The 25778-nt window shown below is 41.8% G+C and overlaps 1 protein-coding gene across 2 annotated transcripts in view; it reads right to left on the minus strand.

Annotated features, from left to right (window-relative positions):
* Positions 1-25778, minus strand: part of LOC112220331 (collagen alpha-2(I) chain-like) — a 122322-nt gene that overhangs the window by 58484 nt on the left and 38060 nt on the right. Inside the window, exons 2-6 of one of the 2 annotated variants that reach the window (XM_024382150.2) lie at positions 19812-19956; positions 13415-13573; positions 11930-12122; positions 7220-7354; positions 6503-6586 (exon numbers count right to left, since the gene is read on the minus strand). In XM_024382150.2, the coding sequence (XP_024237918.1) occupies positions 6503-6586; positions 7220-7354; positions 11930-12122; positions 13415-13573; positions 19812-19956 (716 nt within the window). Of the gene's footprint in view, positions 1-6502; positions 6590-7219; positions 7355-11929; positions 12123-13414; positions 13574-19811; positions 19957-25778 lie in introns of both variants that reach the window. The other variant, XM_024382149.2, reaches the window with a different exon arrangement.

Consider the following 25778-nt stretch of genomic DNA (forward strand, 5'->3'; position numbering starts at 1 on the left):
GAAATTAGTGTAGTATTTTCTGTAGTGTTTTTGCAGACATGACTGTAGTATACTGTAGTACTTACTGTAGTGTTTTTGCAGAGATCACTGTAATATACTGTAGTATTTACTATTGTGTTTTTGCTTTATTATCTTTGACATAGAAGTGGGGTCTTTCTCCTTGAGGAAACCTAATGGACAAATACTAAAAGAGCACATTTTCTATAACCTGTAGGTAGATAGGACAGGAGTCTAAATGGACAGTTCAGAGCTTCTGCTCTTTTCTATAACCTGTAGGTAGATAGGACAGGAGTCTAAATGGACAGTTCAGAGCTTCTGCTCTTTTCTATAACCTGTAGGTAGGTAGGACTGGAGTCTAAATGGACAGTTCAGAGCTTCTGCTCTTTTCTATAACCTGTAGGTAGATAGGACAGGAGTCTAAATGGACAGTTCAGAGCTTCTGCTCTTTTCTATAACCTGTAGGTAGATAGGACAGGAGTCTAAATGGACAGTTCAGAGCTTCTGCTCTTTTCTATAACCTGTAGGTAGATAGGACAGGAGTCTAAATGGACAGTTCAGAGCTTCTGCTCTTTTCTATAACCTGTAGGTAGATAGGACAGGAGTCTAAATGGACAGTTCAGAGCTTCTGCTCTTTTCTATAACCTGTAGGTAGATAGGACAGGAGTCTAAATGGACAGTTCAGAGCTTCTGCTCTTTTCTATTGCCAAATACGGTCTATACTTGGCATGTAGGTTTCTCATTCATGGGTGGTGTATATGCAAATTAAACACTGTAGTATAGTTTTAAAAAACTGTTGTGTTTTTGAGGACACTAGTGTTTTTACGGATAATACTGTAGTATTTACTATAATATTCTACAGCATTCAAAAAATATATATAAGTACTACACCTGCTCGAGGGATACTACAGTGTGTAGTGTATTCTACAGTGTACTACAATATACTACATTAAGCACTACATAATCAATGGATACTACAGTGTGTAGTATAGTACAGTGGGTCCTCATTTAAAAGTTGAATCATACCGCAGAGCAGCTTGCGGGATATTGCGCAATGTTATGGCATGTTGGAGTGCATGACATCATAGTATTTTACCGTCAGCCATTGTTGCCATTGATGCTAGTTTGACCACCAGAGGGCATCTTTGAGGGTGTCTTTATGAAGCTTGTTGGTGCTTGCTTACTTTTCCATAAAATCCGACAGAGGTCAATGCAGGCAAGACGTTTTGATTGCTAAACCCTTTCTGAAAGTGCATATTCCAAGGTTTTTAATTAACCTAGTTTTTCCAAGCAACACAAAATGTTTTACAGATGGTCTCTCTGTCAGAGTGAAACGGTGCTGAAGTAGTTGACCACACTCCAGTTGACCACACACTTCAAATCCTATCATAACAATTGGATGACTTTGGGTGTTTCAGTATGCAACAATTTCATGCCATCAATTGCATTAGCCTACTTTATTCCACTATTTCTGTCATTCAGTGATTTATTCCCATAGTAATTCGTTATGGATCCATCCAGAGGTGGTTAGAAAACAGTGCATGTGGTGGGCTATGCAAACAGATGGGTGAAGTGAAATGCTGCGCAAACACGCATTAATACATGTAAAGTCCCTAAACTCGGCAAGAGTCTATTGTCCTGCTAAACCATTTACACCTGACCCACAGCCTTGTTGAGTACTTCCAGTACGGTGCACTTTCACTCCATTCTCCGCATGACTCTCTGCCACCAGATGCTTCTTTCTATTGTTGAGATCTATTTGGTAACATTCCACAGGTAAATGTAATAAATGAAACACATAGCTCTGGTCTGGAAAACATGTTAAACCTTTTGGGGGGGTTTATTTATCTGTGTTTAGTAGCTGAGGCTTTATGGCTTCGTCATCAACTTATAATTCAGCAGACATCACTTGCAGTAAACCATATATTTTATGAATATAACAGAATATAACATAACATTTTAGTTTCTCTTAGAATAAAAACCTTATAGTGTAACAACAGTTGTAGTAAGTAACAGCTACAGAGGAAGAGCAATTCTTACACTATTGTTCTAAATTCAATCACCCTCTTCTTCTTCATCCTCCTCATCATTCAGCTCATTAAAATTCAATTGTAATACAATTTGTCACTCCCATTCAACAACTCAAAATCTTTTTGCATGTGCTCCAAAGGGATAACTTGAAATAACATGATATAGGTTAATTAAATAATCAAAATAAAAAATGTTATTATTTATTATTGTCAGTCTACATGTCAAGTGTAATTGTGCCATTGTATTAACCCAAGTTCTCTCTCAACTCCAGGACCACTTGCTAGCAAATGTTTTTGTTGCCTGATGCAGGACTCCAGTACCAGAGGAGACTATAGGACTGAAACATTCACACCTCCATTAATTTACAAAAAGATAGTCTAATAGCTTGGCTAGGTGTGAAAAATCACCCAAATTGTGCCACAGTTTAGACTACCGATAGATCAGCGTTATAATTCCTCCTTGTGATAGTGTGGCGCAATGACAGAAAGACTCAATTTACCACCATCCACCACAAACTGTTACGGCATAAGCTCAAAACTTTTCATTGAGGAACCACTGTATTCTATAGTATACTACAAAAGTCTATAGTAAGTACTACACATGATAAAGGGATACTACATTGTGTAGTATAGTATTCTACAGTATACTACAAAATGCTATAGTATGGACTACACATGCTTGAGGGATACCACAGTATACTGCAAAATTCTATATATCAAATCAAAGTTTATTTGTCACGAGTGCCGAATACAGTGAAATGCTTACTTACAAGCTCAAATCAACAGCGCAATTTTTAAGTAAAAAATAGGTAGTAGGTAAACTACCTATTACCTAACTACCTAAGTAAGGACTACGCATTATCAAGGGATACTACAGTGTGGAGTATAGTATTCTACAGTATACTACAACATTTGATAGTAAGTACTATAGTATTCTAGTATTCTAGTAAACTGTAGTATTTATTTATGTGGGCAGTCCGCCCTGCGGTGTGCTGAGCAATAGACTGACTGACCCTCCCTCACACACCTGTGTCTGTGCCTGTATGCTGTGTCTATAATCCCAAGGCCACTCTTTCTCTCTCATGTCTGCCAGACTGTATTGTATTCAACTTAATCAGTAGCATAGGAAACTGACCTTACATTCTAAGGACTCTGACCAGTAGCATTTTAGCAATGGCATTATACATTCCATGGTGGTAGTACAATATAGAGGGCTGCCAGTTGACGTACGACGCCTTCTGGCGGCCATGTTGGAAATCCACCGCATCAATTCTTTCAACAATAGCTGAGTGGCTACTCTGAGCGACATAGTAACAGTGCCTAAAACTAGTTAATTCATCACCACGGTCAATTTCAGGGCAGTATTTGGCTGCTCTAACAAGGCAGGAAAGACAACAGGAAAAACATATACAGATTACTCACAATCATGAAACACCAAGGAGATAAGACTCAAGAACTGTCAGAGAAGCAAAGAAACCTGACTCTGGTCTTCCAACATGGCACCTGGTGCGGTTGCTAGATGATTTGTGATACAACTGTAAGTTGGTTATTTGTGCATGACCTATATGGATTAGAGTAAGAAAAGATCAGCTCTAATAGATCTATTAAACACTCCTGTACACACCAGGCTTCAGTAATAAAATCACAACACTTTTCTCTTGTTGCTTAAAATCCTTAACTGAATTACAAACGTCTGACAGTAGCTATTTCAGATGACGCTTAAAAAGATATCACTCAATGCCAAATCAAAACTAACAATAGGCTATACAAAGTCATGAAAATGCTAGCTGGGTAAAGTCATTTAAAAAGGCAAACGCTGCCAAGCTTATCTTTAAAGAGAATATTGTACAGTATGAAAGCAGTGACTTTACACAGTCATGGAAAGTGTCAAATTAAGGATGGATGTTTTTTCCACTTGTTTTTGGTCCTTAACTTGACAGTTGAAAGAAATCCTTTAGAACGTTTTATAAAATTCTACCCAAGAGATTGGAGGGGAAAACACAGTTTGGTTGTTAGCCGCTGTATATTGTGGAATATTTCTGAACCGCAGGCCCGTGTCCATGTTTCTCTCTAAAAGATGTAGTCTTAGGAACACAGTGTTAGTTGGATCTAAACTACTTCTAAAACCAAATGGCTTCCGGGCTGTTGGAAGCACACATTACACGCACAAACACGCAAACATTGTCATGCAACATCAAGCAGAAATGGTGAGCATTAAGACATAGCATCTCCGTTTGGGACTAACACAATAGTATAGTTGTTAATAACACAAATGGGAAATTCAGTGCAGTCCAATTCTCAAAACTGACTGGTGTTGAGAGTTCTGGACCTTGGGTTATGAAGGTTCAAAACCATCAGCTAATGTTAAAACCCATTGCTTTGACTTTAGTAATGATGTCTTTACCTAAGGACTCTGACATCCAGAAGTGTTTCATATCTTTGGGGTGCATTGTGGGAGTTGATGATTAACTACTCAAGTGGCATGGCACTACATGGAGCACCTGTCAAGGGAGTTGAGGTCTCAGACGGAATATGCATCAAAATCAGGAACAGCAACAACAGACCCCAACAATCACAGAGTACAGAGGCCTCGGCTTCAAAGAGCAGAGAGAGCAGACCTCAAAGAAAAACACATTCAGGTTATGTGGGCTGTATCTCAAATGACACCCTATTCCCTACATAGTGCACTACTTTTGACAAGAGCTCTGTGGCCTTAAGGCTCAGGACAAAACTAGTGTACTATACTGAATAGTGCCAGTTGGTAGTGGGACTCAGTCTTTTTTAGGTCTCAGGACTGGAGCCTTCATCATGCACTGCCTAAGAAGTTCCTTTCCATCTAGTAGAGCCAACAGAGCAGAGGAACTGTAGTGGATGTAGTTGGTATCGTAACACTGTGCTGCTGACATTAGTTAGTGCTGGGTGGGTGGACACAGGGCATGGCATGATATAAAATGTTTTAAACGTTTATTCTCATAAGTAGGTTTCCATCCAATTGGAATATTCTAAAATCGGCATAAAAACAATATGCGCATTTTCCCACCAGAGATGTGTTTCCATCAAATTGAGTTGTGGATAAAATACTGTGCGTGATGTTGTAGTCCACAAAAAATATCTTTTAAATAGCAGTTAAATTGCATTATTCATTTTACCGAAATAAAATGATCCCACCTCGTATAGCGTATTTTGTTTTGTCGACATTGGGGAAAGTATACCAACAAATGTTCTGTTTCCATCAGGCCTGTCATTATATTTTTTTATCCGTTGTACTTTAATTGTATAAAAAGGTTGGAAACCTTGTTCGAGAGGAAGATAACAGTCACTCCCTTATCCATGTGTAAAGACTTCCAGATGAAATGTATTTGAAGAATGCATACATTTGCATATAGTGCAAAATTCTGAGTTAAATCTTGCCGTGCTTTTACTATTGTGTATACAAACATTGACTGTGTTTCCATATCAGTTTATAATGCTGCCAAATACGACCATTATTTCAGGAATACGTTTATTTATTATAGGAAACTAAACACAACTGAGGCTTTACACCTTAATCAAAAACAGCATCAAGATATATATATCATGATAAGTAATATTATCACATAGTTGTGATATAATTCTCAGGCTCCAAGTGAAAATAATTGAGGAGGTTTGTGTATGTAAGATTCATTATTGAGATAAGAGCTCCTTGTGTGTCCATATATATTCACATTTAATTTGCCCCCCTGAGGCATTTGCTATTCATCATAATATTACGATCTAAGTGTGCTTACAATCTCAAAATGCACACACACACACACACACACACACACACACACACACACACACACACACACACACACACACACACACACACACAGAGAGAGAGAGAGCGGCCAGCCAAAGGGTTGTTTGGGGTCTCAGGTCCACAATGCTAATTAATCATAGTCCTCCCTGTTTATGACGGAACAAAACAGAACAGATCAGTGGCGTTTTATATTGGGACTAATGAAAAACCAGAGCCGGTCCTTTCTCTGTTGTCTGCATGTCACTGGCTGTGGCTGCAATTGGGGACAATTCTAGATTATACAATGGGTGGGTCTAATCCTGAATGCTGATTGGTTAAAAGCGCATTCCAGCCGGTGTCTATTCGACAAATTACCAAGGGCTAAATCACACATTATCACTTAAATCTACACCTTGCGGCCTATACTGCTGGTCAGTTTCCTTGATTAAACCAGCAGTACGTATCACGGTAATGCAACAAGGAGTCCATCCTGTGCCAAACCAAGCTCAAGAGAAGCACTTAATCTGTGAATCCAGTCAAAGGGCTGTTTCTGTCTAAATCATGGCAGGTAGAAACAGAGCACAAGGGCATATGCCACGTCCCCCTTTACAAGAGAGGTTTCTTACCCCAAGGGTTTTTTCCTGGTTAAATAAAGAACAATTACATTCAGCTAGACTTGGGATTCCCCTTGAATCAGATAGACCTTTATACTCACAGTCTTCCCCACTTGCACATCCAAGAAAGAGGAGTCCTTGGATCTCTCTAGCAGGTCCACCAGGTCATTTGAGGACAGCAGGAGCTTCTGGGTGGAAAGAGAGGGAATTAAAACAGTCTAGCGCAAAACTAATGAACAAGAAAAAGCCCTGGTTACGGCTCAAATTGCATTTATAGTGCACTACTTTTGACTAGAGACCATAGGGTGTGATTTGGGAAGCAACCACTCAGAGTAATGAAATTTACCAGAATGGATCAAACCACAAGAGGAGTGCCAGTCTTGTTGATTCTCTATTGGTAGCTATGATCACAGGGTGCTGTACTGTACAGGGAGTCTGTCGACAGGGTCTTAACTCCTGGAGTCTGTGTGTCTGGTCTGCACACAGCACTCTGACAGGCACCTGGCCCTTTTATCTCCAGCACACTACAGTACTTGGACCATAAACACAGAGCCCCTGTGCCAGGGCTGTTCATTCTATGCACTTGTATATAGTACTCATAAGACTATCATTTGTACCATTTAGAGTCAATGCAGTGGCACAAGCCACTAGAACATGACCTCAATCCTTCCTAAGCATCCCCCCCTCTCCCTCTCTTTATGTTGTATAACCATTATTTTGGGTCAGCATAACATTGTTTGAATGTTTTTCTGTGTCATTTAAACATTGTCTAAACGTTAGTTTGGGTCAGTCTAATGTTGTTGAGAGCTGCAGCGTACCTCTAGGGCGTGGTTGGTACGTGGGGAGCGGGGGGACTTGAACCCGGCCCCCCCACACTGGGCAGGGTGAAGAGTGCAGTGATGGTGGCCGGCGTCTGTGTCGCCCATCAGGAACGTCAGCTGTCGGAATTGGCCCTGTGGAGACAGAGCCGTCAAACACACTCACCTGACTCCCAAAGGTCACGAGAGGTCACTATGTTCAGACAGAATCCCCAGAGGACCCTTCCTCCGTCAGGGCCTCTGAGACACTGAGACAAATATGATGGACAGACAGACTTTAGAGACCTCTACATACATTTATCTACACCAGCTAGCGTTCTATTCCCCAAGCTATGTTTACAAGTGTGTGTGTTAGTGTGTGTGAGGTCCTGTGTGTGTGATTAACTGTTAAGTATTTTATGTAAACAGAAAGATCGCTCCCTTTGCCGCAGACAAAGAGCACCAGACATCATTTGTCTTTTTGAAGAATAAAAACGTGTTACAGTGTAAAATGCAAATGAATCTGTGCTTTAGCTATAGACTCAGACCATGCATTCCTTAACTGTTTACACATCAAACCTTTAATGATGATAAAATATGGCTTATAATTAGTGCCAAACTAAACAAATAACTTTATCGCATGAAATATGGACTAAATAATTGTTAGAAGCTAAATAAAATTGAGAGAGAAAGAGAGAGAGACCCACCTCTCTCTTTTTGGTCCTAATGTGTCATGATTACACTCGTGTGTCCAAATGAAGCATGGCTTAATGAATACATGTAGAAATGAAAATGTATACATCTGACTGTCTGAGTATGTTGGAGAGGGTCCTGGTAGGGCACTGGGCTCGCTAAGGCTCTCTGTCTGAAGCTCGTGGTGATTAAAGGGACAGTTCACCGAAATTACAGAATATATTGGTTTCCTTGTCCTGTAAGTAGTCTATGGACAAGGTAATATGCAGCCACTGCTGTGGTTTTGTAAGTAATTTTGGAATCTAGGTGAACTATCGGTTTAACTTTTCCATCCACTAAACAGTAACACTCTCTGTCTCATACACAATCACAACCTTCTCCTTCATCATCCATCCTTATCTCATCTTCTAAAATCAATTAAATTCTCTTCCGACATGCCAGTGGATTCAAGGGCATTCCTGTCTGTCTGTCTGTCTGTCTGTCTGTCTGTCTGTCTGTCTGTCTGTCTGTCTGTCTGTCTGTCTGTCTGTCTGTCTGTCTGTCTGTCTGTCTGTCTGTCTGTCTGTCTGTCTGTCTGTCTGTCTGTCTGTCTGTCTGTCTGTCTGTCTGTCTGTCTGTCTGTCTGTCGGTCTGTCGGTCTGTCGGTCTGTCTGCTGCCATCCCCTCATGTTTCAGCATAATACACGGACACATGTCACAAGGATCTGTACACAATTCCTGGAAGCTGAAAATGTCCCAGTTCTTCATTGGTCTGAATACTCACCAGACATCTCACCCATGGGATGCTCTGGATCAACGTGTATGACAGTGTGTTCCAGTTCCCGCCAATATCCAGCAACTTCGCACAGCCATTGACAAGTAGTGAGATAACATTCCACAGGCCACAATCAACAGCCTGATCCACTCTACCGAAGGAGATGTGTCGCGCTGCATGAGGCAAACGGTGGACACACCAAATACTGACTGGTTTTCTGTTTCACGCCCCTAACTTTTTTTTAAAAGGTACTGTATCTGTGACTAAGAGATGTACAATTGAAGTCGGAAGTTTACATACACTTAGGTTGGAGTCATTAAAATTTGTTTTTCAACCAGTCCACAAATTTCTTGTTAAAAAACTATAGTTTTGGGAAGTCGGTTAGGACATCTACTTTGTGCATGGCACAAGTCATTTTTCCAACAATTGTTTACAGACAGATAATTTCACTTATAATTCACGGTATCACAGTTTCAGTGGGTCAGAAGTTTACATACACTAAGTTGACTGTGCCTTTAAACAGCTTGGAAAATTCCAGAAAATGATGTCATGGCTTTAGAAGCTTCTGATAGGCTAATTGACATTATTTGAGTCAAATGGAGGTGTACCTGTGGATGTATTTCAAGGCCTACCTTCAAACTCAGTGCCTCTTTGCTTGACATCATGGGAAAATCAAAGGAAATCAGCCAAGACCTCAGGAACAAACATTTCAGACCTTAACAAGTCTGGTTCATCCTTGGGAGCAATTTCCAAATGCCTGAAGGTACCATGTTCCTCTGTACAAACAATAGTACGCAAGTATAAACACCATGGGACCACGCAGCCATCATTCCGCTCAGGAAGGAGACATGTTCTGTCTCCTAGAGATGAATGTACTTTGGTGCAAAAAATGCCAATCAATCCCAGAACAACAGCAAAGGACCTTGTGAAGATGCTTGAGGACACAGGTACAAAAGTATCTATATCCACAGTAAAACGACAAAGATCGTACTTTTTGGAGAAATGTCCTCTGGTCTGATGGAACAAAAATATAACTGTATGGCCATAATGACCATCATTATGTTTGGAGGAAAAAGGGGGAGGCTTGCAAGCTGAAGAACACCATCCCAACCGTGAAGAACAGGGGTGGCAGCATCATGTTGTGAGGGTGCTTTCTGTAGGACTTCACTTCACAAAATAGATGACATCATGAGGAAGAACAATTATGTGGATATATTGAAGCAACATGTCAAGACATCAGTCAGGAAGTTAAAGCCTGGTTGCAAATGGGTCTTTCAAATGTCAATGACCCCAAGCATACTTCCGAAGTTGTGGCAAAAGGCCTTAAGGACAACAAAGTCAAGGTATTGGAGTGGCCATCACAAATCCCTGACCACAATCCTATAGAAAATTTGTGGGCAGAACTGAAAAAGCGTGTGCGAGCAAGGAGGCCTACAAACCTGACTCCGTTACACCAGCTCTGTCAGGAGGAATGGAAGGCTGCCCGAAACGTTTGACCCAAGTTAAACAATTTAAAGACAATGCTACCAAATACTAATTGAGTGTATGTAAACTGCTGACCCACTGGGAATGTGATGAAAGAAATAAAAGATGAAATAAATAATTCTCTCTACTATTATTCTGACATTTCACATTCTTAAAATAAAGTGGTGATCTTAACTGACCTAAGATTGGGAATTTTTACTAGGATTAAATGTCAGGATTTGTGGAAAAACTGAGTTGAAATGTATTTGGCTAAGGTGTATGTAAATTTCCAACTTCAACTGTATCTGTATTCCCAGTCATGTGAAATCCATAGATTAGGGCCTTATGAATTTATTTACATTGACTGATTTCCTTATATGAACTGTAACTCTTCTAAAGTAAAATCTTCTAAATTGTTGCACGTTGCGATTATATATATTTTTCAGTATATTTATTCACAGAGCTAAAGGAACTGTCTACACAAATGCCTACCTTTCCTCTGTGGAGGAACAACAAACCAATTAAAACTGGTTTTAAAGCCTGCTTAACCTTCACGAAAACCCATTTGCAAAGGCCTCATCTATATCAGTCTTTATTGTGCTGTAACTGTAGAGAAAGGAAATGGATCAACTGACAATAAATAAATAAAACACAGACAGGGCAAGGTGTTTTCCTCCCCTAGTTGTCCTGAAGTGGATGACCGTTAAGGTGAAAAATGAAGGGGTGCTAAAGTTCCAGTAATGAAGAACCTAGCGGGAGAAGAATGTTACCACCTCAGAGAGAGGAAGCTCAATCTTCTGAGGGGTTGTCATAAAGACCTGTCGCTGTGGGAGAGAAGGCGATGGAGAATCAATCTTGGCTCTGGACTGAGCTGAGCACAAAGCCAGATGCTGCCTGCTGTCTGTCCCATTCTGCTCTCCTCTCGCCCCCCCTGCACTCTGCACTCATACTGTACGCTCTAACACACATCCTTCATAAACACTGGCTCTGGCTGCTGGCTTCCGCTATGGACAGCACAGGGATGTCTTCATGTGTCTTGGGGAATGGGGGCAGTTGGTGGGGTCAGGGCAATGGGAGGAGCCCCCATCCCAACTCACCCCCCTAAACCTCCCTTACAGGTTGGGTAGGGAGATAGCCAGACCATTGGGTTCCTATACAGTGTGCTTATTCACAGTGTTTTTTTGGCTACAAGATTTGACAGTGCCTACATCCTGCAGACCGTTACTGATCTTCTATGATAAATTACCCACCATTCAACAGAAAGGGCACTCAGTTCTTGAGTCACTCTGAACAGAAGGAGATGAAGCTGTATAGCCTATGTTGCATAATGTGTTGCTGGTATGTTGATGATGATGATGATTTAGGCAGATACATCCTCTTGTATGGAAACATGCAGGAAAAGGGAGGAGGAGTGGAGAGAGTAGAGGAAAGGAAAGGAAAGAAGAAAAGGGGAGAACAGAGGAGAGAGGAGAGAAGAGGAGAGGAGAGAAGAGGAGAGGAGAGGAGAGAAGAGGAGAGGAGAGGAGAGAGTAGAGGAAAGGAAAGGAAAGAAGAAAAGGGGAGAACAGAGGAGAGGAGAGAAGAGGAGAGGAGAGGAGAGAGTAGAGGAAAGGAAAGGAAAGAAGAAAAGGGGAGAACAGAGGAGAGGAGAGAAGAGGAGAGGAGAGAAGAGGAGAGGAGAGAAGAGGAGAGGAGAGAAGAGGAGAGGAGAGAAAAGGAGAGGAGGAGACGACAGAGGAAAAGAGAATGGAACTGGAGAGGAGGAAAAATAAGAGAAAGGAGAGGAAATAAAGAGGTGGAACAGTAAGTCCAGTACTTACCTCAAAGGGTGTCTCGAAGCCCTCTATGATCCCTCCCAACAGTAGTAGGCCTTCAGATGTGATGCCCATACCCTGGTACACCCAGTCCACACTCTCCACCAGGGCACAGTCCACATACAGCGCCAGCCTAACAGATGATACACTCACAGCTACGTGGTGCCACTGGCCATCAGACAGACCACTGACCGGGAACCTGGGAATCGGGTCAAAACAATGTAATGGGTGATGTCATACAGTATGGCAAACATTATTGAGAAGGAAGTGCATGTCTCTGTTATTTGCTGTTTTGGCAATAATGTGAAGTGTGTGGTGCACGTTTGCCCTCTAAAAGCTTCACTTCCAAGACAGTGTTGAGATTCAAATATAGTCACACCTCAAATATCAGCTATAAATCTCATGCACTATACAAGAACCAAGGCAACAAAATGACTGTCCATCTTCTGGCCAAGTCTTTGTCTATCTAACAGTGATGTATTGCTTAAAATCCACTGTGGCTTAAGAATAGAGGAACAAGCAACCTGCCAGTAGGCTTTAGAAAAACAACCCTTGAATCGTTTCAACCTCAGTCAACATATACACACACACGATTTTGCAACTGGGCCCTTTTGTCATGTCTTATTTTGAGAAAATATTTCGTTTCTTGAAAAATACTTTTAGCAACGTAAATACTTTCCTCATTTTAGCAGGAACCAAACTGGTATTGGCTGTGACCATTTTATTCAACAATACATTGAATTTACTCCATTGTCCCAAAACAGTTTCTGCACAAAGGGTTTACATCACATTATAAAACATCACATTTTAGTTTAAAACTGAATCACAAACAAAATGAGTTTGGGGATTATTTGGTTTACCTGATTTATTTAGAAAATATGATTTTAATTCCTTATTGAACACATATGTCTGTTTGCTTCCTGTGCTTGTAAACCTGCACTGAGCCTACCATAAACAATATAATTACTTGTTGAAATTGTTATGTTCTTGTGTGAATTGATTTGTAAAATGTTGATTATTACTACAATTGATCACTTTATTCAGTGTGATGGTGATGACGTAAAACTGTGGGACAACTGTATTTCGTGAAACAAAATATATATTTAGTGCTTGTGAACATATCAAAGTACATAACTTTAATTTATTTTACTTTTTTTAAACAGCTGCATTAACTATTTTCAAATTATCAAAATGCTTCGTATTGAAATACATAGCAGTAGATCAAAAGTCAGGTTGTGGAACAACTGCCTTGTCAATTCAAAACAGTGAAATCCAGAAATAAAATGCTTTCGAAAATGAACAAAAAAACATATATTTGAAAAATTTAAACAAAAGTTTAAGGTTAATTTGTGACAACTTAACATAGGTAATAGATTAAAACCAATTATTATTATTGTTTTTAAATTGCATCAACCCGAGAGACAAAAAAAAACTGTATTTGCAAAATCGCCACAGACGGGCAGATAGACATACTCAGACAAAGAGACTCACTCGTAGTGGCGCTGTTGCGTGCTGATGAAGGTGAGTGTGTATGCGCTGATGCGTAGTTGCAGCAGGATGTGGCTGTCATGGCTGAGCAGGGTGAGCACGCTGCGTTCATCTCGCTGTGGGCTTCGCAACTGCACCAACAGGCTGAACTCATCTGCAAACCTGTACAACACAATGCCAGTACACAGTGTCAGTCTCAGTGTGTACAGTCGTGGCAAAAAGTTTTGAGAATGACGCAAATATTAATTTTCACAAGGTCTGCTGCCTCATTTTGTATGATAGCAATTTGCATAAACTCCAGAATGTTATGAAGAGGGATCAGATGAATAGCAATTAATTGCAAAGTCCCTCTTGCCATGCAAATGAACTGAACCCCTAAAAAACATTTCCACTGCATTTCAGCCCTGCCACAAAAGGACCAGCTGACATCGTGTCAGTGATTCTCTCTTTAACACTGGTGTGTGTGTTGACGAGGACAGGGCTGGAGATCACTCTGTCATGCTGATTGAGTTCGAATAACAGACTGGAAGCTTCAAAAGGAGGGTGGTGCTTGGAATCATTGTTCTTCCTCTGTCATCCATGGTTACCTGCAAGGAAACACGTGCCGTCATCATTGCTTTGCACAAAAAGAGCTTCACAGGCAAGGATATTGCTGCCAGTAAGATTGCACCTAAATCAACCATTTATCGGATCATCAAGAACTTCAAGGAGAGCGGTTCAATTGTTGTGAAGAAGGCTTCAGGGCGCCCAAGAAAGTCCAGCAAGCGCAAGGACCATCTCCTAAAGTTGATTCAGCTGCGGGATTGGGGCACCACCAGTACAGAGCTTGCTCAGGAATGGCAGCAGGCAGGTGTGAGTGCATCTGCACGCACAGTGAGGCAAAGACTTTTGGAGGATGGCCTGGTGTTAAGAAGGGCAGCAAAGAAGCCACTTCTCTCCAGGAAAAACATCAGGGACAGACTGGTATTCTGCTAAAGGTACAGGGACTGGACTGCTGAGGACTGGGGTAAAGTCATTTTCTCTGATGAACCCCTTTCCGATTGTTTGGGGCATCTGGAAAAAAGCTTGTCTGGAGAAGACAAGGTGAACGCTACCATCAGTCCTGTGTCATGCCAACAGTAAAGCATCCTGAGACCATTCATGTGTGGGGTTCCTTCTCAGCCAAGGGAGTTGGCTCACTCACAATTTTGCATAAGAACACAGCCTTGAATAAAGAATGGTAGCAACACATCCTCCGAGAGCAACTTCTTCCAACCATCCAGGAACAGTTAGGTGAAGAACAATGCCTTTTCCAGCAGGGGTCAGGGCTATCGACGTTAAGGCTAATCTGAAGATGGTGCTGGCTAAAGCTAAAACTGCCGAGTGTAGAGAGTATAGATATATTGTTATCCACGTCGGCACCAACGACGTTAGGACGAAACAGTCAGAGGTCACCAATCGCAACACAGCTTCAGCGTGTAAATCAGCTAGAAAGATGTGTCGGCATCGAGTAATTGTCTCTGGCCCCCTCCCAGTTAGGGGGAGTGATGAGCTCTACAGCAGAGTTTCACAACTCAATCGCTGGTTGAAAACTGTGTCTGCACCTCCCAAAAGATAGAATTTGTAGATAATTGGTCCTCTTTCTGGGACTCACCCACAAACAGGACCAAGCCTGACCTGCTGAGGAGTGACAGACTCCATCCTAGCTGGAGGGGTTCTCTCATCTTATCTACCAACATAGACAGGTTTCTAACTCCACAATGAAATAGGGTGCAGTCCAGGCAGTTAGCCAGCCTGCCAGCTTAGTGGAGTCTGCCACTAGCACAGTCAGTGTAGTCAGCTCGGCTATCCCCATTGTGACCGTGTCTGTGCCTCAACCTAGGTTGGACAAAACTAAACATGGTGGTGTTCGCCTTTGCAATCTCACTAGAATAAATACCTCCTCCATTCCTGCCATTATTGAAAGAGACAGTGATACCTCACATCTCAAAATAGGGCTACTTAATGTTAGATCCCTCATTTCAAAGGCAGTTATAGTCAATTAACTAATCACTGATCATAATCTTGATGTGATTGCCCTGACTGAAACATGGCTTAAGCCTGATGAATTTACTGTGTTAAATGAGGCCTCCCCTCCTGGTTACACTAGTGACTATAATCCCCGTGCAACCCGCAAAAGCAGAGGTGTTGTTAACATTTACGATAGCAAATTTCAATTCACCAAAAAAAATATGAGGTTTTCGTCTTTTGAGCTTCTAGTCATGAAATCTATGCAGCCTACTCAATCACTTTTTACAGCTACTGTTTACAGGTCTCCTGGGCCATATACAGTGTTCCTCACTGAGTTCCCTGAATTCCTATCGGACCTTGCAGTCATAGCAGAAAATATTCACATTTTTTGTGATTTTAATATTCACATGGAAAAGTCCACAGACCCACTCCAAAAGGCTTTCGGAGCCATCATCGACTCAGTGGGTTTTGTCCAACATGTCTCTGGACCTACTCACTGTCACAGTCATACTCTGGACCTAGTTTGGTCCCATGGAATAAATGTTGTGGATCTTAATGTTTTTCCTCATAATCCTGGACTATCGGCCCACCATTTTATTATGTTTGCAATCGCAAAAAAATAATCTGCTCAGACCCCAACCAAGGAGCATCAAAAGTCGTGCTATAAATTCTCAGACAACCCAAAGATTCCTTGATTCCATTCCAGACTCCCTCTGCTTACCCAAGGACGTCAGAGGACACAACTCAGTTAACCACCTAACTGAGGAACTCAATTTAACCTTGCACAATACCCTAGATGCAGTTGCACCCCTAAAAACTAAAAATATTTGTCATAAGAAACTAGCTCCCTGGTATACAGAAAATACCCGAGCTCTGAAGCAAGATTCCAGAAAATTGGAAAGGAAATGGCGCCACACCAAACTGGAAGTCTTCCGAATAGCTTGGAAAGACAGTACCGTGCAGTATCGAAGAGCCCTCACTGCTGCTCGATCATACTATTTTTCCAACTTAATTGAGGAAAATAAGCACAATCCTAAATTTATTTTTGATACTGTCGCAAAGCTAACTAAAAAGCAGCATTCCCCAAGAGAGGATGGCTTTCACTTCAGCAGTAATAAATACATTAATTTCTTCGAGGAAAAGATCATGATCATTGGAAAGCAAATTCCTCTTTAAATCTGCGTATTCCTCCAAAGCTCAGTTGTCCTGAGTCTGCACAACTCTGCCAGGACCTAGGATCAAGAGAGACTCAAGTGTTTTAGTACTATATCTCTTGACACAATGATGAAAATAATTATGGCCTCTAAACCTTCAAGCTGCATACTGGACCCTTTTCTACTGAGAGAGCTGCTTCCTGTGCTTGGCCCTCCTATGTTGAACATAATAATAAATGGCTCTCTATCCACCGGATGTGTACCAAACTCACTAAAAGTGGCAGTAATAACGCCTCTCTTGAAAAAGCTAAACCTTGACCCAGAAAATATAAAAAAATTAAATCGGCCTATATCGACTCTTCCATTCCTCTCCAAAAAAATCGAAAAAGCTGTTGAGCTGCAACTCACTGTCTTCCTGAAGATAAACAATGTATACCAAATGCTTCAGTCTGGTTTTAGACCCTATCATAGCACTGAGACTGCACTTGTGAAGGTGGTAAATGACCTTTTAATGGTGTCAGACCGAGGCTCTGCATCTGTCCTCATGCTCCTAGACTTTAGTGCTGCTTTTGATACCATTGATCACCACATTCTTTTGGAGAGATTGGAAACCCAAATTGGTCTACATGGACAAGTTCTGGCCTGGTTAAGATCTTATCTGTCGGAAACATATCAGTTTGTCTCTGTGAATGGTTTGTCCTCTGACAAATCAACTGTAAATTTCGGTGTTCCTCAAGGTTCCGTTTTAGGACCACTATTGTTTTCACTATATATTAGACCTCTTGGGAATGTCTTTCGAAAACATAATGTTAACTTTCACTGCTATGCGGATGACACACAGCTGTACAATTCAATGAAACATGGTGAAGCCCCAAAATTGCCCTTGCTAGAAGCCTGTCTTTCAGACATAAGGAAGTGGATGGCTGCAAACTTTCTACTTTTAAACTCAAAAACAGAGATGCTTGTTCTACGTCCCAAGAAACAAAGAGATCTTCTGTTGAATCTGACAATTAATCTGGATGGTTGTACAGTCGTCTCAAATAAAACTGTGAAGGACCTTACTCTGGACCCTGATCTCTCTTTTGACGAACATATCAAGACTGTTTCAAGGGCAATTTTTTCCATCTACGTAACATTGCAAAAATCAGAAACTTTCTGTCCAAAAATGATGCTGAAAAATTAATCCATGCTTTTGTTACTTCAAGGTTAGACTACTGCAATACTCTACTTTCCAGCTACCCGGATAAAGCACTAAATAAACTTCAGTTAGTGCTAAATACGGCTGCTAGAATCCTGACTAGAACCACAAAATTTGATCACATTAACCAGTGCTAGCCTCCCTACACTGGCTTCCTGTTAAGGCAAGGGCTGATTTCAAGATTTCTGATTTGGTCCTGCCGTACATACCTACACGTACACTATGGTCACAAGACGCAGGTCTCCTAATTGTCCCTAGAATTTCTAAGCAAACAGCTGGAGGCAGGGCTTTCTCCTTTAGAGCTCAATTTTTACGCAAACTCGGTCTCAACCTTTAAGTCTTTACTGAAGACTCATCTCTTTAGTGGGTCATATGATTTAGTGTAGTCTGGCCCAGGAGTGTGAAGGTGAACGGAAAGGCTCTGGAGCAAGGAACCGCCCTTGCTATCTCTGCCTGGCTGGTTCCCCTCTCTCCACTGGGATTCTCTGCCTCTAACCCTATTACAGGGGCTGAGTCACTGGCTTACTGGTGCTCTTCCATGCCGTCACTAGGAGGGGTACGTCACTTGAGTGGGTTGAGTCACTGACGTGATCTTCCTGTCTGGGTTGGCGCCCCCACTTGGGTTGTGCCGTGGCAGAGATCTTTGTGGGCTATAATCAACCTTGTCTCAGGATGGTAAGTTGGTGGTTTAAGATATCTCTCTAGTGTTGTGGGGGCTGTGCTTTGGCAAAGTGGGTGGGGTTATATCCTGCCTGTTTGGCCCTGTCCAGGGGTATCATCGGATGGGGCGACAGTGTCTCCTGACCCCTCCTGTCTCAGCCTCCAGTATTTATGCTGCAGTAGTTTATGTGTCGGGGGGCTAGGGTCAGTCTGTTATATCTGGAGTACTTCTCCTGTCTTATCCGGTGTCCTGTGTGAATTTAAGTATGCTCTGTATAATTCTCTCTTTCTCTCTTTCTTTCTCTCGCTCGGATGACCTGAGCCCTAGGACCATGCCTCAGGACTACCTGACATGATGACTCCTTGCTGGCCCCAGTCCACCTGGCAGTGCTGTTGCTACAGTTTCAACTGTTCTGCCTGCGGCTATGGAACCCTGACCTGTTCACCGGACGTGCTACCTGTCCCAGACCTGCTGTTTTCAACTCTCTAGAGACAGCAGGATTGGTAGAGATACTCTTAATGATCGGCTATGAAGAGACAACTGACATTTACTCCTGAGGTGCTGACTTGCTACACCCTCGACAACTACTGTGATTATTATTATTTGACCATGCTGGTCATTTATGAACATTTGAACATCTTGGCCATGTTCTGTTATTATCTTCACCCGGCACAGCCAGAAGAGGAGTGGCCACCCCTCATAGCCTGGTTCCGCTCTAGGTTTCTTCCTAGGTTTTGGCCTTTCTAGGGAGCTTTTCCTAGCCACGTGCTTCTAGACCTGCATTGCTTGCTGTTTGGGGTTTTAGGCTGTGCACTTTGATATATCAGCTGATGTAAGAAGGGCTATTTAAATACATTTGATTTGCATTTGATTTGATGGAGCACCTTGCCATAAGGCAAAAGTGATAACTAATGGCTCGGGGAACAAAACATTGATATTTTGGGTTCATGGCCAGGAAACTCCCCAGACCTTAATCCCATTGAGAACTTGTGGTCAATCCTCAAGAGGCGGGTAGACAAAAACATACCACAGATTCTGACAAACTCCAAGCATTGATTATGCAAGAATGGACTGCCATCAGTCAGGATGTGGCCCAGAAGTTAGTTGACGACACGCCTGGGCGGATTGCAGAGGTCTTGAAAAAGAAGGGTCAACGCTGCAAATATTGACTCTTTGCATCAACTTCATGTAACTGTCAATAAAATCCTTTGACACTTATGAAATGCTTGCAATTATACTTCAGTATTCCATAGTAACATCTGAGAAAAATATTTAAAGACACTGAAGCAGCAAACTTTGTGGAAATAAATATTTGTGTCATTCTCAAAACTTTTGGCCATGACTGTATGTGTGTGTGTGTGTGTGTGTGTGTGTACGTCCGTGTGTGGGGAGATTTACCCGTCAGTGAAGAGTTGTGCTAGGGGCAGGGACAGGGTGGAGTACTGTCCCACCTGCAGCACCGGACACCTCAGAACATCCAGAGACATGGAGGCATTGCTGCTGTTGGACACCTGCAGCGAGAGCTCCTCTAGAAGGTTCACCTCTGTGGAGAGAAAGAAAGGACAGACACACAGTGAAATAAAGTCATGAGCAGCCATGTCGGGGTTCAAGCCTTAACTGTCAACTAACAGACAGATAACAATTCTGTTGTATTATGAGGCAGACCTCAATCCACTCCTCTGTAACAATCAGCTACCATTCCGAAGATCACCCTGTGAAAAGATACTCCTTGTACCCCCCTCAATGGACTTCTGACCATAATGTTCCACACAGTAAGCTTCATTTTCTGTGAAAAAGGGTCAAAAACAGCCACCTCATTCCATCCACTTTGCCCATCAATTAATATACTAAATTGGTAGAAACTATCTTGGGAACCATTCCTTCTGGACTGATGAGGGCTAGAACGAATACCAATAGTTTCAAAATGGTGGTGCTGTAGTGTGTACCATAGTGCCCTCCATTGTTTTGGTTTTCCTTCCATTGTTTTGTTTGTGGACCCAAGCACAAGAGGCCTTTCTGTTTGTTTAACACGCCATAGTGGGGTCTGTGGGCTGTTGATGAGGATCTGTGGGTTGAGGAGCCCCTCCTAAGGGTTATGAATACAGCAGTTGATCAATGGTGGAAAAATTACTCAAGTCAGCATTGAAAGACATGTATTGTTGTGTATTGATTGGGCTGTAATCTGCAGTGCCTGACCTTATTCTAAGGTCACCTGGGAACTACACTATCTAAGATGAGGAGGGCTTGAGGCCAATTAGACAAACAGGCAGTACTTTAGCACAGCAGGCACTGCAGGCAGGCAAATCAATTAGCCTAGACTGAACTAACCTTCCCCTGTAAGAAGTGGGAAGGAGAGAACAGCAGAGTTAAGTCAGGATTGCAATAGCAGCACTTAACATAGACTTCAATGGTTTGACCACAGCGAACATGCTTCATACCCCCACAGGGCTTTTCTCCATGGAAGGGGAGATAGAGCAGGGGTGTCAAACATCGCCTACTTACAGGGTACAATCTGGCCCGTGGGTGGTTTTAGTAAAACAAAAAAACTGAAAAGAACATTGTCACACCCTTATCTGTTTCACCTGTCCTTGTGATTGTCTCCACCCCCTCCAAGAGTTGCTTATTTTCCCCAGTGTATTTATCCCTGTGTTTCCTCTCTCTGTACCAGTGTATTTATCCCTGTTTCCTCTCTCTGTACCAGTGTATTTATCCCTGTGTTTCCTCTCTCTGTACCAGTGTATTTATCCCTGTGTTTCCTCTCTCTGTACCAGTGTATTTATCCCTGTTGCCTCTCTCTGTACCAGTGTATTTATCCCTGTGTTTCCTCTCTCTGTACCAGTGTATTTATCCCTGTGTTTCCTCTCTCTGTACCAGTGTATTTATCCCTGTGTTTCCTCTCTCTGTACCAGTGTATTTATCCCTGTGTTTCCTCTCTCTGTACCAGTGTATTTATCCCTGTGTTTCCTCTCTCTGTACCAGTGTATTTATCCCTGTGTTTCCTCTCTCTGTGCCAGTCTATTTATCCCTGTGTTTCCTGTCTCTCTGTGCCAGTTCGTCTTGCATGTTTCCAAGTCAACCAGCGGTTTTCCCCGTTCTCCTGCTATTTGCATTCTCCTTTTTCTAGTCCTGGTTTCGACCCTTGCCTGTCTGACCATTCTGCCTATCTTCACCATGAGCCTGTCTACCACGCTGTACCTCCTGGACTCTGATCTGGTTTTGCCCTTCTTGCCTGTCCACGACCATTCTCTTGCCTACCCCTGTAGATTAATAAGCATTGTAAGACTCCAACCATCTGCCTCCTGTGTCTGCATTTGGGTCTCGCTTTCTGCATTGATATACATATATATACAGTACCATTCAAAAGGTTGGACACACCTACTCATTCAAGGGTTTTTCTTTATTTTTACTATTTTCCACATTGTAGAATAATAGTGAAGACATCAAAACTATGAAATAACACATATAGAATGAAGTAGTAAACCAAAAAGTTTTAAACAAATAAAAAAATATTTTATATGAAATTCTTCAAAGTAGCCACCCTTTGCCTTGCTGACAGCCTTGCACACTCTTGGCATTATCTCAACCAGCTTCATGAGGTAGTCACCTGGAATGCATTTCAATTAACAGGTGTGCATTGTTAAAAAGTTGATTTGAGGAATTTTTTTACTTTTTAATGCGTTTGAGTCAATCAGTTGTGTTGTGACAAGGTAGGGGTGGTATACAGACAAAAACACTATTTGGTAAAATAGCAAGTCTATATTATGGAACTAACCGTTCAAATAAGCAAAGAGAAACAACAGTCCATCATTACTTTAAGACATGAAGGTCATTCAATCCAGAACACTTCAAGAACTTTGTGCTGTCGCAAAAACCATCAAGCGCTATGACGAAACTGGCTCTCTTTCCGGCAAAGGAAAGGAAGTCCCAGGGTAACCTCTGCTGCAGGGGATAAGTTCATTACAGTTACCAGCCTCAGAAATTGCAGCTCAAATAAATGCTTCACAGAGTTCAAGTAACAGTCACATCTCAACATCAACTGTTCAGAGGAGACTGTGTGAATCAGGCCTTCATGGTCAAATTGCTGCAAAGAAACCACGACTAAAGGACACCAGTAATAAGAAGAGACTTGCTTGGGCCAAAACACGAGCAATGGACATTAGACTGGTGGAAATGTGAGATTTTCGGTTCCAACCGCCGTGTCTTTCTGACACAGAGTAGGTGAACAGATGATCTTCGCATTTGTGGTTCCCACCATGGAGCATGGAGGGGGAGGTGTGATGGTGTGGGGGTGCTTTACTGGTGACACTGTCACCATGTTTCACTGTAGGTATGGTGTTCTTCTGTGAACATAGAGCTGATGTGACTTGCCAAAAAGCTCCAGTTTTGACTCATCTGTCCTAAGGGCATTCTCCAAGAAGGATTGTGGCTTGTCAATATGCATTTTAGCAAATTCCAGTCTGACTTTTTTATGTTTTTCTTTCAAAAGTGGTCCTCCTGGGTCTTCTTCCATGGAGCCCACTTTCACTCAAAAACTGACGTACCTTCACCTTGGAGTTCAGCTTTTATCTCTTTGGCAGTTATCCTTGGTTCTTTCTCTACCATTCGCGCTATCCTTCTGTTCAATCTGGGGTCGATTTTCCTGGGGTCGATTTTCCTGGAGTCGATTTTCCTCTTGCGGCCGCGCCCAGGGAGGTTGGCTATAGTTCCACGGACCTTAAACTTCTTAATAATTTTTGCAACTGCAATCACAGGAACATCAAGCTGCTTGGAGATGGTCTTGTAGCCTTTACCATGCGTGGCTATTATTTCTTTCTGATCTCCTCAGACAAATCTCTCCTTTGCATTCTCTGGTCCATGTTCAGTGTGGTGGACACAATGATACCAAACAGCACAGTGACTACTTTACTCTGGTCCATGTTCAGTGTGGTGCACACAATGATACCAAACAGCACAGTGACTACTTTACTCTGGTCCATGTTCAGTGTGGTGACCACAATGATACCAAACAGCACAGTGACTACTTTACTCTGGTCCATGTTCAGTGTGGTGACCACAATGATACCAAACAGCACAGTGACTACTTTACTCTGGTCCATGTTCAGTGTGGTGCACACAATGATACCAAACAGCACAGTGACTACTTTACTCTGGTCCATGTTCAGTGTGGTGACCACAATGATACCAAACAGCACAGTGACTACTTTACTCTGGTCCATGTTCAGTGTGGTGACCACAATGATACCAAACAGCACAGTGACTACTTTACTTTGGTCCATGTTCAGTGTGGTGCACACAATGATACCAAACAGCACAGTGACTACTTTTCTCCATTTAAATAGGCTGAATCACTGATTACAAGATTGGAAACGTGTGATACTAATTAATGAAAAAAATTTGTTTGAAATATCACTATAATCCAATTATTTATTATGTTTTCTAAGGGGTACCAACAAATGTGTCCATATTATAGAATATCTTTGTAGAATAAGCAATAATGAATCTCTTTTCACAGCTTATTTTCTTTATTCTATGACATGCCAAAGGCATGCAGGTATACATGATAAAATAGCTTTTAATTTCAACACTTTTCAGGAGGAATTAAGCATTATTTCAATGAGCTGTAAGGGTACCAACAAATCTGAGCACGTCTGTATATAAATATATACACACAGTGCTTTCAGGAAGTATTCTTACTTATCCATATTTTGTTGAGTGTGTTACAGCCCATCTACACACAATACCCCATAATGACAACATGAAAACATGTTGAGTCATTTTTGCAAATGTATTGAAAATGAAATGCAGACATATTTCATTTACATAAGTATTCACACCCCTTTGCTATGGAACTGCAAACTGAGCTCAGGTGCATCCAATTTCCTTCGATCATCCTTGAGATGTCACTCCAACTTGATTGGAGTCCACCTGCGGCCAATGCAATTGTTTGGATATGATTTAGAAATAAACACACCTGTCTATATAAAGGTCCCACAGTTGACAGTGCATGTTAGAGGAGAAACTATACCTTGAAGTCCAAAGAACTATCCGTTGATCTCTGAAAATTGTGATGAGGCACATATCTGGAGAAGGGTATGAATCCATTTCTAGAGTGTTGAACGTTTCCAAGAGCACAGTGGTCTTCATCATTGGGAAATTGAAAAAATATAGCACTACCCAGACTCTGCCTAGAGCTGGCCGTCTGAGCAACCGGGCAAAAAGGACCTTGGTCATGGAGGTGACCAAGAACCCAATGATCACTCTGACAGAACTACAGAGTTCTTTGGCTGACATGGGAGAACCTGCCAGAAGGATAACAGTTTCTACAGCACTTCACCAATCTGAGCTTTATGGGAGAGTGGCCAGACGGAAGCCACTCCATGAGAATAAGGCACATGAGAGCACGCCTGCAGTTTGCAAAAAGGCATGTGAAAGACTGAGCATGTGGTCTGATGAGACAATTGATCTCTTTGGTGTGAATGCAAGGCTCTATGTCTGGAGAAAACCAGGCAGTTCATCACTCTTCTAACACCATCTCTACCATGAAGCTTGGGTGGCAGCATCATGCTTTGTGGATGCTTTTCAGCGGCAGGGACTGGGAGACTGGTAAGGATAGAGGGAACAATGATGGAGCCTAATACAGGCAAATCCTTGATGAGAACCTGCTTCAGAGTGTGAATGACCTTAAGTGGGGCTAAGATTTATGTTCAAACGGGACAATGACCCCAAGCATACAGCCAAAGGAAAGCTGGAATGGCTTCAGAACAAGAATGTGAAAGTCCTTGAGTGGCTCAGCAAAAATCCCAGTCTCCCATTGAAAATCTGTGGAAAGATGTATAGATTGCTGTTCACTGCCACTCCCCATCTAATTTAGATTAGATTTTTTTTTAAATAGATTAGATTAAAAAATCTGCAAGGAATGTGCAAGTCTGATACAGACATACCAAGACGACTCAAAACTGTAATCGCCGTCAGAGGTGCTTCTACAAAGATTTGACTCAGGGGTGTGAATAATTACGTAAATTAGATTTCTGTATTTCATTTTCAATAAATTTGCAAATATTATTAAAAGGTTTTCACTTTGTCATTATGGGGTATTGTGTGTAAATGGGTAAGAGAAAATATTTTATAAATGTTTAATTCAGGCTGAATGTGTAAAGTCAAGGAGTATAAATACCTTATGAAGGCACACAGTACAGTACATTTAATTGTTATACATTTTGGGAGAGGAAACAAACTCTCATTGCTTGACATCATGGGAAAATCAAAAAAATCAGCCAAGACCTCAGAAAAAAAATCTGTATCTGTACAAACAATAGTGCAATAGTAAGTATAAACACCATAGGACCACGCAGCCGTCATAACGCT

This window comes from Oncorhynchus tshawytscha, linkage group LG20 (genome assembly GCF_018296145.1).
Source record: "Oncorhynchus tshawytscha isolate Ot180627B linkage group LG20, Otsh_v2.0, whole genome shotgun sequence".
NCBI lineage: Eukaryota > Metazoa > Chordata > Actinopteri > Salmoniformes > Salmonidae > Oncorhynchus > Oncorhynchus tshawytscha.